The following is an 18,187-nucleotide window of genomic DNA, read 5'->3' on the forward strand; positions in this document are numbered from 1 at the left end:
CATGATGGGAATAACACATCATCATAGAGATGAGTTCCGTGTTCCAGAGATCAAAGTCTGAAATGCTGTAAGATGACCTCAGATCAAAAGTCAAAGACCTTGTGAAGGTGCTGCTGAATCAAGAAAGACAATCATTATCTGCAGGGAAAAATGTTGCGTACCAAAATGGACTGAAAGGGTAATAAGCAAAGACAAAATTATTATGCCAAAGAAACATAAAAAAAGCATTTTGCACTTTCCAGATACACACAATCACACGCTTAAATATAAGTGATTGGCCACAAGGTTGCAATGCTAATCCCAAAAAAATTCTGCCAAGGTTTTTTGTCTTTTTCCAATGAATAATTACAATAATAATAATAATAACAATAATAACTACAAAATTCCTGAAGAACTTTAAGCGGGGCCTGCCAAAGTGTGCCCGTCGGTTTGGACCCAGTATTCTGATGCTAAAAATTAGCATCATTACCGAGCTTGACTAAAGAATTACACAATATCATGTGGAGAATCACAAGCATGTTTACTAACATGGACTCGCACCATTCAGTACGTTAAAGCAAGTGTATGAGCTAAAATTAGCCAAAATGCTAATGCAGCAGCATTAGCATTTTGGCTAATTTTAGCTCATACACTCGCTACTGTCAGTAGCATGTGGAGCATCACTAGCATCTTGTCTGTAATTGACTTACTCCATTAAGTATACTAAAAATTGCTAACAAGTAGGAAAAATAGCTAAAAGCTTATTTAAGGTAAAAGGCTAATGCTAATGCTCTGCCTTGCATAGCATTAGCATTAGCCTAGCATCTGCCTAGCAAGGCAGAGCCCTAACTCAACTGAAAAAGATAATGCTGGCTAATCTTATTGTGGTGGGGCAGTGAAATGCTAATGTTTGTGCTAATATTATGCATGGGCAGCCCCCAAATATATAAATAAAGAGACATTCTATTGGGTGTAGAACAATAGGTGCCTGCCATGCAATGCATGGAGGCCGCTCTCCCTATTCATTGCTATGGGCAGCACCAATAATAATAAACCCAAGTACAGCCAAAGTCATTACAAAATGAATGAAGAGATCCTGATCTTAATTGTGAGAAAGGACAACCTTCCAGCAGGACAACCATATCTGCAACAATCCACCAGCCTGGCCTGTATGCAGACCCTGCTCTACAGGAATTTAGCTGGGGTGGGTAATGTCTTATTTTGGGGGAGCACAGTTATCAGGCTTTTAATTTAATAAATTTATATAAACAAATATTAATTTAACCTTCAAATAAAATAACGATTATTAAAACAAAATAAATAAAACTGATATAAACAATGTAGAAAATGCTGAGTAATTATGGTATAATTAGTATAAACATTATCTCATACGTTGCAGAAATCTAAGAATTTGTTTCCAATCTCATAAGTCTATTTCTTTAAATGCAAAAGTCTATTTATGTAAGAGTAACAGTAGTTCAGAATATCACTTAAGTAAATGTAAAATGACAGTGCAGTAAAACTACATTCTTTTGGTTTGTTTGGAAAAATGTGACAAGTTCTGCTGTGATTGTAACACATAAGGGTGTGTGGGTGTCATGTTCTGTGTTTCTCTGTGTTCATTTTGAGTTTCTGCATTTCCTGAGTTCTCCATGTTGTCCCCGTCTCCCCCTTGATTGCTCCCAGGTGTGTCTTGTTCCCTTATTACCTCCTGTGTATTTAGTGTAACTTGTGTTTGTTATTTAAGGACAGGTCCTTGTCGTAAGTCATCTCCACGTTGTGTCCAATCGTGTACCCTGATCGCTACCGGCGGTGAGCCCTGGTCTTCACCCATGCTGCCCGGCCTTCTTGTATGGTAGAGTGACCAAAAGAAAGCTACTTCTTAATAAGAGGCACGTGGCAACGGGGATGTCTTGCAGCAGCAGGAACTGCCAGACCAATCAGGACAGAGGAAAGGATGAATGCAGCAATGTACACATACATCCAGGATGTAAACTTGCTCCAGAATGAGCAATTGATCTCAGGCGGGGGCAACGGTTCAATTTTCAGCAAGACAAAAACACCAAAGCACAAGGCTAAGGTCTCAGGTGTAACTTCAGTGTTAGTGTCCTGGAATGGCAAAGTTACAGTTCTGACTCCAACTGATCTGACTGAACATCTCTGGAGAAAACTGAATATAGCTTCATTGATGTCTAACATCCAACCTGATTGAGCTGGACAGTTGCGTACTATTAGACTCTACTGTTCAGCTGAAGTCTTTGCCTGACCATTAAATCTAGGAAGATCTTCCATTTGGATGTGAAAACAAAATATTTGAAGTGACAAAGGGTGTATTTACTTTTACCTCTTGTTACATTGCTTCAAGTCTCTGCAGTGTTGTCCTTGAATGCATGTTTGTTGTTCAAAATCAACACCAGCTCTATAAGGGTTTCCCCCAGTGCATTACAAGCCTGCCCCGCCACCAGGCTAAGCGATGCTTTTCTTTCAAAAAAAGACATTTTTATTTTGAGAATTCTTCTGTAAGGTAAGCATCAAGTTAAAAAGTGCTTGTTCTGCAAGCTCTATGCAAACGACAAATATGCAATAACTCGTTATACTGGAGAATATGCTCTCCAGCATAACGCCTCCAACGCCACGTCTAATGTACTCAGACTCAAGCAGACATTCTACGAGCAAGGCTAAAAAGAAGCTGGTAAAATAGTAGCATGGCAAATAAAAAAATTATATAAATTACCAAGCACAACAATAGTAAAGATGGACATGCCCTCACAAATCCAGAGAACATTAATGTGGCTTTTAAGGAATCCTATAAAGACATATAATACACAATCTAACTTTCAAGAGAGACATGTTTGTTGCTTTTTAAGCAAATAAGAAATGTCCAAAATATCAGATGACAGGGCTAGACAGACTCCCAATAGATATGTACAAGAAATATAAAAGCAAATTAAAGCTGAAATCCGTGTTGGAGGACCTCACTGCTAAGCACTGCTCTGGCCTTATGTGGACTGCTTGAGTTCAAGCAGCACCGCTTTCTTGCCACGTTGACGCACTCACGCAGTTACTGCATCTGTCCACTAGGCGATACACTTTGATCTGCTCAGCATTGCTCCCTGATGATGCACATTGGGAATAACTCAAGGGGTGCAGTGGAGTCAAATGAAATAAAATAGGGGACCTTTATAGTGAAGGAGTCTTGATGTCCTTTGAACAAATGCAGTCTGCTCCTATAGCACTTTTTTAAGTACTTACAGATTAGTACTTCACTGCCTCACTGAATTTTACTGCTGAACCTCCACTTTCTACCACACAGTATATAGCTGTTCACCATCAGAGTAGAGGCCAAAGGTATGTAGAGGCCAATTTTATAATATTTTGATTTTAGCCTTGAAAGAAAATAGTCTCTCATACTTTCAAGCATGGAAAACTGATCTGCAAACAAAAATCCCTGAGGATGAATGGAGTAACTCATGTCTATTGGTACTATTAACACAAGGTTTAGATTACTACAATATAATTGGTTATTTGGAATATATATCACTCCTGCAAAACTTCATTTCAATTCAAATATTCCTAATGTGTGTGTTAAATGTAATGTAGATAAAGGTACTCTTTTCCATTGCATGTGGCAATGTCTGTGGAATTGCACTGTATGCTTGCATTGCAGAGTTTTGTTTGTGTTCAAAAATATATGTGATTATATTGAGCTACTCTTGCTTCTTTGGTAAGCTAACTTCGGTTATCTCTCAGTTAGCATTATGTGCAACACAAGTGCTTTTTAGTTAGTTTACCTAGAGTATGCAGATTGGTATATTCTGGTATTTTGCGGAAGTTGTTTGAGGACAGAACGCCTCAACTATTTTTTTTATAAAAGGGAAACTCTTGTTGTTTCAAGACATTTGGGGTCCTGTTTTGGAATATATAGAAAACATAGAGGGTGCTGGGGGTGAATTATAGTTGTGGCTGGTCCCCTGCGGTGCTCCAAGATAATCTTCATTAGTTTACTTGATTACTTAGGATTGTATATTTGAATCATGTATAATGCTGAAATATATGGGCTAATCCTTGAGAAATAGAGAAAGCATTATTATTGTAATTGTTTCTTATTCCTAGGGGGTTTAGGATTGGGAGCATGAAAATGTATTGTTCTTTTTGTTCTTTGTTTGTTTTTTCGTTTAACGGGTATGCAATAAGAGTTGCTCTTAAATGTTCCAACCTAGTTTATGAAGAATGACAAGTTGGGTGTTGGAAAAAAAAATATTCTGGATGTTTTTTGATGTGAGAGCACGTTTAAAAAACAAACAAATTGACTTTCTATAAACCTTCCTGTATGTAAAAACCTGGAAAACTAAGAATCTTCAGACATGGTTGGTTTGAGACAACAAAACATTTTGGAGGATAGGAGGACAGCTACAATAAAGGAGAGTCAGAGAGTGCCTGCCCACTAAATCTGTCCTTTTCATCCTGTCTGTCTTTAACTGACATAAATGCAGTTTCATGTGCTGTTTCTTTCATGTATCAAAATGTGTTTTGATACACATTTTGATACAAAATGTATCAAAATGTTTATCATTTTGATACACATTTTGATACAAAATGTATCAAAATGTTTACCATTTTGATACATTAAAATCACTCTTGAAAGATTTCAGCATCCAAGAGTTGCTGAAATCATCCAGCAACCCTTGGATGATTTCTGGAGAGGACAGAGACCAACTCAGAACTCATCCGTGTTGGTTTAGTTAGGCTGTTCACTAACTCTTAAACTTGGCCAAATGTTTAAGATGTACTGTTGGGTTTCCAATAGTGTTGAAAAACATGCAACTGAAATATTTGACATTGCGTTTTCTTCCTTCAATGGAAGAAAATGACAGGAATTTAGAATTTTTACTGCAAATTTTACATAAAAAGCTGGTAAAACATTGTTTTTATGACTTTGACATGCAGTTCGGTCGGAAATTTTGACGTGGGCATTTTGGTTTGAGTAAAGATTATCTAATTCATTGTATTCAATGTAATAATACAATTGAATATGGACAACAAATCTTTACCAAACAGCACCCGCTTCACAGCAGACGCCGCGCCAATCCGCCTGTCAATCTCCCGCTCCCTTCTTCCCTCATTCGTGAACAAGATCCCAAGATACTTGAACTCCTCTATTTGGGGCAGGACATTCCCCTCGACCCAGAGAAGGCACTCTACCCTGTTCCGGCTCAAGACGATGGCCTCGGACTTGGAGACACTGATCCTCATCCCAGCCGCTTCACACTCGGCTGCGGACCGCTCCAGCGAGAGCTGCAGATCATGTCCCGATGGAGCCAACAGGACCACATCATCCGCAAAAAGCAGACATGCAATCCTAAGGCCACCAAATCGGATCCCCTCAACACCCTGGCTGCACCTAGAAATTCTGTCCATGAAAGTCATGAACAAAATCGGTGACAAAGGGCAGCCCTGGCGGAGTCCAACCCTCACCGGGAACGAGCCCAACTTATTTCGGGCAATGCGGACTAGACTCTGACACCGGTCATACAGGGACCTGACAGCCCGTATCAAAGGGCCCGGTACCCCATAGAACCCCCCACGATCGAACGCCTTCTCCAAGTCCACAAAACACATGAAGACCGATTGGGCAAACTCCCATGCACCCTCCAGGACCCTGCTGAGGGTGTAGAGCTGTTCCAGTGTTCCACAACCAGGAAGAAAACCACACTGCTCTTCCTGAATCCGAGGTTTGACTATCTGACGGACTCTCCTCTCCAGGACCCCCGAATAGACTTTCGGGGGTGTATTTGGGGGGCTTAAGAAAGACTACGTAACTATCACTTAACACTAAAACATGCAAGGGAGGCTTTCTTTGCAGATGTCATAAACAAAAACATCAATAATGCTCGAAGTTTATTTGCAACAGTTGACAGGCTCACAAACCCTCCTGTGACGTTAATACCTGAACTCCAATCTAATGCTGATGGAACAAGTTTTCCAGCTTCTTTTCAGAGAAAATTCAAAAAAATCAGAGGATTAATCTGCACATCAACTTCAAAGCCAGAACCATTGCTGTAACCAAACAAAACAAATACAGAAAAAATGACCCATTTTCAACTAATATTCAGCTTGATTAAAGCGGAACTCACAAAAAAAAAAAAAAAAAAAAAAAAAAAACAAAAACACACACAAGGGGGATCTTGTTCCAGGTAAAGGTTGAAAGTGTTACCAGGTCAATTTGATAAAAAACAAATGTTCACCCACTCTGTATGAAATTAATAGGTTTGCACCAGAAATAATTTATTCAGAAACCCAAAATTTGAATAGTTAATAAACCTACGTCATTACTCCAAAACCCACCAAAATAATGAAGGGTCTGATTCGTCTTGTTCGGGCTGATTCATCAACCACACTTTAAAAAAATTTGAAAGTCCAAATAGTCCTGTTCCTTTTTTACATTTTTTCCATAAAAGAGTCCCATAAACTCCAAATCAAACAACGTCCTGGAAGCGTCGCTCCGTATTAATCCCCGTCTTCAATCCCGAAAGAATAAAATCCAAAAGGTCGAAAGGTCAAAAAAACCTAAAAAAGATTAGAAAAAATAAGAGTGGTACCACCCAAAATCCCCCAAAAGATAATAAAGTCCAGATCTCACCGGGAGCGTCCCTTTCCCCCCCCGGTGGCTTCCTCCATGCACTGGCGTCTCCTTCTGCACCGGGCGGCGTTTCCTCGGTGCAAACTCCGGTCCAGGCTTTCGGGCGCGATCTGCGGCGCTGGGACGAACCTTAATCGATGTTTTATCTTTTTCGTTACTTTTCTTTCGTTTAAACAGACAATAAGGCCAGAACTCCCGCTGCACAGATCGACACATGAGCGTCTTTCTTACTGATTGCGCCGCGTCTTCCGGCGCACACGCCCCCTTTTTATCACTAATTCCCACACACCTGGCCCCAAACATGATTTACCCACCATCAGTTTTTTTAACAGTGGAACTTCGACATTTTTTACTTTTAATAATGAACTCCCCAACTGTTCCACTAGACAGCTTGGAATTTTAAACATTTATTATAGACACTGAGAAAAACAAACATAGCGGTTATGTTACAGAACTACTTAATTATAAAACCCTAGAAGAAATTATAAGTCAATTAAGTTCAAGCTCCTGCTGTCTGGATGTCCTTCCCACACATTTCTTGAAGAAAGTCCTGCCTGTTATTGTTACTCTGATCCAAATAGTAACTCATCGCTTACATCAGGTGTTTTCCCCCAGGCTTTGAAAACAGCAGTTATCAAACCACTGCTAAAATAGAACAATCTGGACAAATCACTACTGCAGAATTACAGGCTGACCTCTGACCTCCCATTCATCAGCAAAGTTATTGAAAAAACTGTGTGTAAACAATTAGTTTCCTCATGATGACCAACTGCTTTAAACTCTTTCGTGCTCACCACAGCACGGAGACTGGCCTAGTCAAAGTATTCAATGATATCCATATAAATACAGACTATAGGAGAACCACAGTGCTGGTTCTGTTGGACCTGAGTGCAGCTTTTGACATTTTACTGAATCGACTGGAGGGTTGGGTTGGACTCTCCGGTTCGGTACTCGACTGGTTTGAATCCTACATAAAGAACAGGGATTTCTTTGTTTCAATTGGAAACTTCTTATCAAAGAGGTCAAAGGTCACATGTGGGGTACCCCAAGGTTCAATGTTAGGACCCCTCTTATTTAATATTTATATTCTCCCACTAGCTCAGGTTATAACAGGAAATAATATTAGCTACCATAACTATGCAGATGATACTCAGCTCTACATTACGATGTCACCAGGTGGCTCTGAACCCATTCAATCACTGATCAATGCTTAGAACAGATAAATGTGTGGATGTGCCAAAACTTTCTCCAGCTGAACAGAAACAAAACTGAAGTCATTTTTGGACCTAAAGAGGAACGATCTAGAGCTATAGATCTAGAGCTATAGATCTAGAGTCAATGCACAGCTTCAGTTATTACAACTAAAAACTAGCGATCAGGCCCGAAACCTGGGAGTCGTGATGGACTCGGACTTGAACCTTGCGAGCCACATAAAGACAGTAACAAAGTCGGCCTTCTATCACCTGAAGAACATCTCCAGGATTAGAGGACTAATGTCTCAGCAAGATCTAGAGAAACTCATCCATGCGTTTATCTTTAGTCGCATTGATTATTGTAATAGCGTCTTCACAGGTCTGTCCAACAAATCAATCCTCCAGCTGCAGCTGATCCAGAAGCTGCTGCTCCTGTTCTCACTAAAACCAGGAAGATAGAAACATAACAGCAGTTTTAAAGTCCCTCCACTGGCTCCCTGTAGCTCAAAGAATAGATTTTAAAATACTGTTGTTAGTTTATAAATCACTGAACGGTTTAGCACCACAATACATCAAAGATCTGCTGTTGTTGTATCAACCTTCCCGACCTCTCAGGTGTTCTGGTTCTGGTTCTGCTCTGCATCCCCAGAATCAGAACCAAGAGAGGAGAAGCAGCTTTCAGCATCTATGCACCAAAACTTTGGAACAAACTTCCAGAAAACTGTAAAACAGCAGAAACCCTGACTTCTTTTAAATCGCAACACACCTGTTTAGAATTGCTTTTGAAATGTAATATGTAACAATGTATTGTCTATTATATGTTGCATGACTTTGTGTTCTTGTATTTATGATGTAAAGCACTTTGTAATGCCTTGCTGAAATGTGCTATACAAATAAAATTTGATTGATTGATTGATTAAGAGTGTGATCCCTCTATAATTGGAGCACACTCTCCAATCCCCCTTTTTAAACAGGGGGACCACCACCCCGGTCTGCCAATCCAGTGGTACTGCCCCTGATGTCCATGCAATACTGCAGAGTCGCGTTAACCAACACAACCCTACAACATCCACAGCCCTAAGATATTCCGGGCGAATCTCCTCCACCCCCGAGGCCCTGCCACCGAGGAGCTTTTTAACCACCTCTGCGACCTCATCCCCAGACATTGGAGAGCCCAAACCAGCATCCCCAGGGTCAGCTTCCTGATGTCGGTGGGATTGAGGAGGTCAAGTATTTCTCTGTTGTTCCAAAACAATATTACCACTTATTTGGCTTTTATAAATTGGACTGATGATTTTACCTCCGTTTTCATGGTCATTCGAGACGATCCCCTCCTAAGAAAAGAGCCCAGGCTGTATACCACGGCAGTTCAGAATTTGACTCCCATCGTCAGTTTCCTTGGTCCATGCTGCTCTCCCCTTAACTTCTCCCCTCCTGTCTCTCCCTCTTTTGTTGGATTTCTGTCAAATAAAGGCAACTACTGTTGAAACAATTAAAAAACAAAAGGGCCGGAATATTGTGCTGCAATGCGTCATGATGTTGTGCTTTTCATGCATCCAACTGATCAGCATCAACCATGTTGAAGCTTTGAACTGGCAGCTTTATGCTCTTATAAAAATACTGTTTGACAACATCTGGAAATGAAGTTCAAGCTGCATTCTGAGGATTTGAGAAAGGCTCTTTCTGCCACTGTCTGTCTGTCAGATCATCCCGCAGATCAGGGGGAGGGTGGCTCTGCTGATTTTAACTAATCAAAAGGGATCCGTTCATAATAAGTTTAAAGATGTTCTAAAATATCCCGATCATCAGCACTCGCTTCAAATGTTATCTGCCCATTGAAAGGCCATTATTAATGGTTAAAAAAATAAATAAATCAGACCAACTTTGTGCAACTTTTTGGACCACCTCTGCTCTGCTTCTTGTTCCTTTAATTCATAACAGACTTAGTATAATCGGGTTTTTTGTCAATATTTGCCGTGAATATGTCCAATAAAGCCTGCAAGTTATTGTGACGTATTTCCACTTATGTTGCTATGACGTCACTGCGACTAGTCGATGTTGACTCAACTTTTGTCATGTTGTAGTCAACATGTTGTGCAACCCTTAGTAAGTGGTCCTCAGCCTGAAATGTTTTGAGAAACGCTGGCCTAAACACACCCATGCAAGTGTTTATCTGACTGCCTATTAAACAACCAGAAAATAATCACCTGCATTTGCTTTGGTGTCATTGAGACATGTAACCAGTACACAGTCTGCGATCATCATCATAGAGGTCCAAAACCTCAGTGAAGTTGGCCCCCCCCACCTTCTTCAAACGTATGAGCAGCAAAAATTTTTGTTTGTGCCGCTATCATTTTAAAGATATAAAGAAATGTTTTTAGAGGTCATCAAAGGTCAACAAGCCCTCCCACCTTCTTCAAATCAGAAGAAATTAGTGTCAATCAACTCGACTACGTTTGTGCTGGTTCATATCTTTAAAATGATAGCGGCACAAACAATTGACACCAATTTTGTCTGATTTGAAGAAGGTGGAGGGGAGGGGTCAACTTCACTCAGATTAGTCAAAACCCTACTCGTGATAAAGAGATTCCCTCTGTAGATCCCAGAGTTACTAGCTGTGTTCCAGTGTTAGTATGAAACACAGCAATAAATCAAGTAGAAGCAATATCACTGAGTAATCTGTGTGAGCTTTGTGCCTGTTTTCCATGAGGAACTAACACAATCCAGTGATATTGCATTAGCAGAGAATAGGAAATCCCCGTGTTAGCTTTCCATCACACCAACATGCTCCACAACAAGGATGTATAAAAAATGTGGATTTTGTTTTCTGATCTCTGTTCTTTGGAAAAGAGGCAGCTAAGATGAGTTATTTTTCATCTGGTTCTGTTTGAGTCTGTCTGAAACGATGCATTATTTCTTAGTAAAATCTTGCAAATATTCATGAAATGTCCAGATGCTTCACATTACCCTTTGTTAAACAAATATACACATGCCAGTTCATACTTTTGCAAGAGCCCAGAACACACTTGGCAGTAAAAGTGGACTCGCTGAGATGCAGGTAAATCAGCGTCAGTCAGCCATCACATGGCTGAGGCAGCCGAGGAAATGGGGTGATTCCACGGAAGCTAATACCACAGTCTCACTTTTCACTATGGAAAACGTACAGGAAATGATGTCAAGCTGCTGCAAATCTCATGTGGCAGAGTGTCACAGTTGCCAGCTCTTATGTCCAAATCTGGAAGTCCCATCATCGTCCTTTCTAAAGTCAATGAGCAGAATATGGAAATGTATGTTCTGCTCAGGACAATTACATTAAACCTGTCTATAATAACAAGTCAAAACCTGAACATCTGGATATAGTAAGTGCAATAAAGTTTCAGTTTCTGCCTTGTGTCTAAGACAATGTTTCTACGAGACAATGCCTGGGAAAAGTTCCCAGTTTCGAAGGGCACCACCACACCTTGAGTCAGCTGTAGTTGTCATTAAAGGCCACTAGGCGGTGTTGTGACATTAGAATGTCATTGAATATGCAAATGCTTTTGATGATTAGCTTCCATCTCATTGTAAACAGTAACCAGGCTCTGTTTGCCTTCAATTAATAATAACGTGAACATCATTAATTTTACTCTGAATTTAATTTTTTATTACTCCTCTTTATTTTGCGACTGCAATCCAATGTTTATTTGTTTGTTTATTGTTATATTTTTTATCATGGAAAGCACTTTGAATGACTTTGTTGCTGAAATGTGTTCTCCAAAGAAATTTACATTTATTGCCTTGTGATTAATTGTGAACTGTAAAAAATAAATAAATCTTTCTTTTCTTTTTTACATTTTATTCAAGAATCCCAAATATGGAAATTTAATAGGGAACCACTATCACCTTCCGTGCTTGATGCTTCAGTGTTAAAGGGCAACATTTGAACACAAATAAAACTGTGTTACGGTAAGAAGAAGCAGGGTCAGAGGTCAGCCATCTGTCTGCTGTGCTGAGACTCCCTCGGTCCAGATGATTTAATCCCTTCTTGCACAAGTCAATGCCAAGAGAATGAGCACACTGGCGCGAGCAGCCGTCCATGTGGGGGAGTTTATTTGGAGGCAGTATGGGAATCTGAGATACAGTTTCTAGACTGAGGTTTGTAGATGGACCAGAGTTCACATCAGTTTGATTACACATTCACACCTCCCCAAACGAAACAGACTTTCTAGGGAAATGAAGTAGAGTTTGATTAAAGTTTACTAAATTTCAACTAACAAACTGGAGATATTCTGTTACTGAGCCACGACTCCCACAATGCTAATTCAGTCTGCTCCTATAGCCATGTTCTGTAATTCATGCTCCCCACAATTTTACAGTAAAATCCTTAACCTTCAACAACCATTCCAAAAATCCAACACAACATGTGGTTTTTTTAAAGAAACAAAGAAAATCCAGGATGTAATTTTGGATCAAAACTCCAGAACATGTTTAAACATGAAAGACCAAACAAGATAAAAAGTTAAGACCCTGTCGTTGACACCCATCCTGTGCAGAAGTTCACAGGATGTTTACAGTTCGTCTACCTGCCATTGTCTATTGTTGAATAGCTGGATTCAGCTTGTAGAGAAACTGTGCTGGCCTTTCACACAAATAACAAAATACCAAGACACATACACACGTTACACACACACACAAACAAACTAATATGGAAAAGGTTGAAGGAAAAGGAGCAAACAGTTGCATGTCTGAAGAAGTCTGGGAATTCAATTTGACCACAGTAGCCAGGTCAGCTGACGTATGAATCTGGCCACACAAAAAAAGTGATCTCTTATGAGCCTTGTGAAGTTTGAAATGTGTCAGCATTCACAAAAAACATCCAACATGTGTCTGTCAATGTTGTAGAGTAGAATATTAATCAGCAGTCCCATTAGTAGCTGACCAAATGTTTAGGGTTCTGAAAAAACGTTGGATTATTTGTGTCTCTTTACAGTATTCACATGGAGAATCTAATACAAAATAAAAGTGAAAAACTATTTAAAAAATAGTTTCACTTTATATATTTATTTGAAATGTTCAGAATCTGTTAGAATTCATAGATGTCTGGACAAAAATAATTTAGTCAAAATTCGTCAGGTTCCAAAGAGTATTTTGACTGGAACAGTTGCAGAGATTCAAAGCGCAGGTGTGATAATTTGTGCTCCACATGACACATGGTGTAACACCATGCTGTTACACCATGCTGTTACCACCATGCTGTTACACCATGCTGTTACCACCATGCTGTTACACCATGCTGTTACACCATGCTGTTACCACCATGCTGTTACACCATACTGTTACACCATACTGTTACACCATACTGTTACACCATACTGTTACACCATGCTGTTACACCATGCTGTTACACCATACTGTTACACCATACTGTTACACCATGCTGTTACCACCATGCTGTTACACCATGCTGTTACACCATGCTGTTACACCATACTGTTACACCATACTGTTACACCATGCTGTTACCACCATGCTGTTACACCATGCTGTTACCACCATGCTGTTACACCATGCTGTTACCACCATGCTGTTACACCATGCTGTTACCACCATGCTGTTACCACCATGCTGTTACACCATACTGTTACACCATGCTGTTACCACCATGCTGTTACACCATACTGTTACACCATGCTGTTACCACCATGCTGTTACACCATGCTGTTACACCATACTGTTACACCATACTGTTACCACCATGCTGTTACACCATGCTGTTATACCATGCTGTTACACCATACTGTTACACCATACTGTTACACCATGCTGTTACCACCATGCTGTTACACCATGCTGTTACACCATGCTGTTACACCATGCTGTTACCACCATGCTGTTACACCATACTGTTACACCATGCTGTTACCACCATGCTGTTACACCATGCTGTTACACCATGCTGTTACCACCATGCTGTTACCACCATGCTGTTACACCATGCTGTTACCACCATGCTGTTACACCATGCTGTTACCACCATGCTGTTACACCATACTGTTACACCATGCTGTTACACCATACTGTTACACCATGCTGTTACCACCATGCTGTTACCACCATGCTGTTACACCATGCTGTTACACCATGCTGTTACCACCATGCTGTTACCACCATGCTGTTACACCATGCTGTTACCACCATGCTATTACACCATACTGTTACACCATGCTGTTACCACCATGCTGTTACACCATGCTGTTATACCATGCTGTTACACCATACTGTTACACCATACTGTTACACCATGCTGTTACCACCATGCTGTTACACCATGCTGTTACCACCATGCTGTTACACCATGCTGTTACCACCATCCTGTTACACCATGCTGTTACCACCATGCTGTTACACCATACTGTTACACCATGCTGTTACCACCATGCTGTTACACCATGCTGTTACACCATGCTGTTACCACCATGCTGTTACCACCATGCTGTTACACCATGCTGTTACCACCATACTGTTACACCATGCTGTTACCACCATGCTGTTACACCATACTGTTACACCATGCTGTTACCACCATGCTGTTACACCATGCTGTTACCACCATGCTGTTACACCATGCTGTTACCACCATGCTGTTACACCATGCTGTTACCACCATGCTGTTACACCATGCTGTTACCACCATACTGTTACACCATGCTGTTACCACCATGCTGTTACACCATACTGTTACACCATACTGTTACACCATGCTGTTACACCATGCTGTTACCACCATGCTGTTACCACCATGCTGTTACACCATACTGTTACACCATACTGTTACACCATGCTGTTACCACCATGCTGTTACCACCATGCTGTTACCACCATGCTGTTACCACCATGCTGTTACACCATGCTGTTACCACCATGCTATTACACCATACTGTTACACCATGCTGTTACCACCATGCTGTTACAGAGCAGGGAAGCTGATCAGAGCTGCTGAGAAGATGGATGAAGCAGCTAAATCCAGTATAATCCTGGATAGGCCAAATCCTTTTAGCACAACTTGAACACAATAGTCTTTTCCAGTGTCTAATCAGATTGTTTTTTTGTGGCAGAAAGATAAAAAAAACATCAGAGTTTGATGTGGATCTGTTTGGGGGCATTTGCACCTCCACAAATGAAGGTATGAATGTCATTTACCTACTTTCTAGGTAAATTAAGTAGAGTTTGATTAAAGTTGACTAAACCAGGGCTGATGGGGACTCAGCTAACCTGAGCCAAGACAGAGTTTTTGACGATGCTGATGCAGTCTTCTCCTCCCAAAGCTATGATCATGTTAATTTATGCTCCCCATAATTTCACACAGAAATTCTCAATCTTCAACAAGCATTCTGACATCGCAGCTTCAAAACAGTTGGATTTAAGTTGGATTAAAGAGAAGACGCTTGGGGTGGGCCAAGCTTTGTCATCCATCTCTGTAGTTTATGTACATCACTTGTGCATCAGATTTATGGAATATCAATTTTTCAACTCTGGACTTTTGTATTTTAAAAAATGAAAGATTAACTGCATTGCAATTTTAAGGCGTAATGAGCTCTACTAATTAGATGACTTTTCAAGGCAATTCCTTACACTGCATTTTAATTAGGAGTAGCAGCGTAATGACCGCTTAATCCATATGCACATTACACTTTTCTGGTATTTGTTTGTACAAAATTTTTTAACACCGTTTTCTTCCTCTTCACAATTTTCCCTTACATTATTTTGGTCACTCACATAAATTCCCAATGATGTATTAAAGTTTGCAGTTCAAATGGGACAAAAATTTTGAAAAGTAGAAAGGGCATGAAAACTCACAGCCACATTTCTCCATGCATGCTCATGTTTATGTCTCATGTATTTATTTAACAAGTCTTTTGGCAACATGTCTTTCAAAAAATGTGTAAATACATTTAAATTAGCCAACAAGTAATATCTCATGATTTCTGCAGGTCTAATTAAACTCCATTTTCTAAGCCAGCAGATGTTCTCATTAATTTCAGCCAAATTAATATTGATGCCAGGTTTGGTCTGAAGGTTGTGCTTCTGTGTTTGATGAATTGGATTTATCCCACAGGCCTGAGCTGCATTATCTGTAGGTAAGTGAGTCGGGAGGAACATCAACTTATGTCTGTGATTCCTCCTGATAATACAGACATTGTGAAAAATAATATTTTACTAAAATTAAAATAAGTCTAAAGCTACAATAAAACCAAATCATGCAAATTATGGATAAAGTAAGTCCTGCTTTTAGCTACTCAATAATGTCTTCTGGCCTGAGACAGACAGAAGGGAGAATGGGGTCCCAGCTGCTCTCTTCTCCTCCCCCATTCTGCTCCCTCCTTCTGGGTTGGTGATGCTGGAACCACCCTGCCTTCTCTTCTTCCTCTTCCTCCTTATCCTCCTCCTCCTCCTGCTTTACCTCATCTCATTCTGCCTACTTCACCACATGGCTCTTTGTATACACTCCTATTCACTGCACTGTGTTCAACACACACTTTGCTTGTCTGATAAAGTGCATTTATGAGCAGCTTTCATTATTTTATTTATTTATTTATTTGTCAAATAAGCCACTACAATAGTTTAAATTATTATAAGCTCAACTTAAGATAAACACACAGCATTCTAGTTGTAGAAATAACTGACTGGTAAACATGTATGTAGAAAATGTTTCAAATGTTACAGGCAGAAAACTTCCAAAATAAAGAAGACATAAGAAAACTGAGAGACAGAAACACACTGACGGTTCAGATGGTTCACTGTATGATCTGAGCCTCACATTCACACAGACAGAGCAGCTGCATGGCCTCTGACAGCCACTTCACACCAAAGCCAACAATGCACATCCAACCTATGAATGACACTGTTTTAAAGCAGTAGTCAGTCTTACCTCTGTCGCTGTGCTCCTTTGTTTCCATGTTAGACTTTAATATTGCTTTGTGGACGGCAACAATAAAGAATGGGCAGGGGGCACTGATCATGAATGACCGACAGAACCAGCAACCAATCAGAGGCCATGAGCGGGGGAGGTGGGTCCTGTTTGGAAGCCCTTGTGTTCAGGGGATGAAAATAAAGCAACAAAGCAGCAGATCTGTTGCTGCTTTGAAAAGAATGAAAACAAAGAATAGAATATCCAAGATAGATATGCATTTTGTGTTTGTGGCTCAGTATAGATTTGTTGGGCTGCAGCAAAAGATAACCATGAAGGAGAATTACTGCACATAAACCCATTCTAAAGAACTGATTTAGAGACACCAGTTGTTAACATTTTCATTAAATAAGGTCTATCATAGCACAGCATTGGCCTGCATAGACAAATGAGATGTAAACAAATTCTCTACGACATAAATATCAATATTCATGTATATCATTCTAATAAGGGTATTTTTCATACATACACATGGTGCCATTGTGTAGTACTAGCCAACTACAAAATTCCTGAAGAAATTTAACCGGGGCCTGCCAAAGTGTGCCCGACGGTTTGGACCCAGCGTTCTGATGCTAAACATTAGCATCAGAATTAGCATCAATGCTAAAGAAAGCTGTAATGTATTCAATAGCCTGTGGAGAGTCACAAGCATGTTGACTAGCATGGACTTGCACCATTCAGTATGTTAAAACTGAATGGTTTTGCATTTTGGCCAAAATTAGCCAAAATGCTAATGTTAGCGTGAATACGTGACACGTGGGGCATCACTAGCATGTTGTCAATAATTGACTTACTCCATTCAGTATGCTAAGCATGGCTAATATGTAAGAGAAATAGCAAATACCTTATTTAAGGTAAAAGGCTAAAGTATTTTATAAAATACTGTTCATAAATCACACAATGGTTTAGCACATTACATTAAAAACCTGCCGTTGTTTCATCAACTGCAAAACAGCTGAACCACTGAGCTTCTTAAAATCTAGACTGAAAGCCCACCAGTTTAGAGTTGCTTTTGAAACAAAATCAATAAAACAATCAATATTCTGATATTTAACGATGATACTTGAAAATGTAATGCTTCAATTATTGACTGTGTGTTCTATGACTTTGTATTTCTGCGTTTTAATGATGCAAAGCACTTTGAAGTGCCTTGTCGCTGTAATGTGCTGCACAAAAAAACTTGGATATGGCCAAAAAGGCCAACTCACACTAAATTTCCATTAAGCAAATCTAATTTCAAAGTGTCAATTGCACAATTATATAGTCAGTGGAAACATGGTTACTAACAGTGTCTTCAGTCAGGTGCTTCTTCAGAATTGCAGTAACACCGATTGCTACAGGAGATCCATCTTGCCCACAGACATCAGAATCTACAACTCTTTGAAGAAACTTGGGTCACATGAGTTGAAGCAACATTTAATTTCCCTC

The 18,187-nt window shown here is 40.0% G+C and overlaps 1 protein-coding gene across 1 annotated transcript in view; it reads right to left on the bottom strand.

Moving 5' to 3' along the window:
* The window catches only part of afap1 (actin filament associated protein 1), a 78,654-nt gene extending 61,092 nt beyond the window's left edge, over positions 1 to 17,562 (bottom strand). The window contains exon 1 of the mRNA XM_055056529.1: positions 16,721 to 17,562. Within this exon, the coding sequence (XP_054912504.1) occupies positions 16,721 to 16,811 (91 nt within the window). The 5' untranslated portion in view covers positions 16,812 to 17,562. The remainder of the gene's footprint in view (positions 1 to 16,720) is intronic.
* Positions 17,563 to 18,187: the final 625 nt, after the last annotated feature.

This window comes from Poeciliopsis prolifica, unplaced genomic scaffold (genome assembly GCF_027474105.1).
Source record: "Poeciliopsis prolifica strain line A6 unplaced genomic scaffold, Auburn_PproV2 SCAFFOLD045, whole genome shotgun sequence".
Lineage (NCBI taxonomy): Eukaryota > Metazoa > Chordata > Actinopteri > Cyprinodontiformes > Poeciliidae > Poeciliopsis > Poeciliopsis prolifica.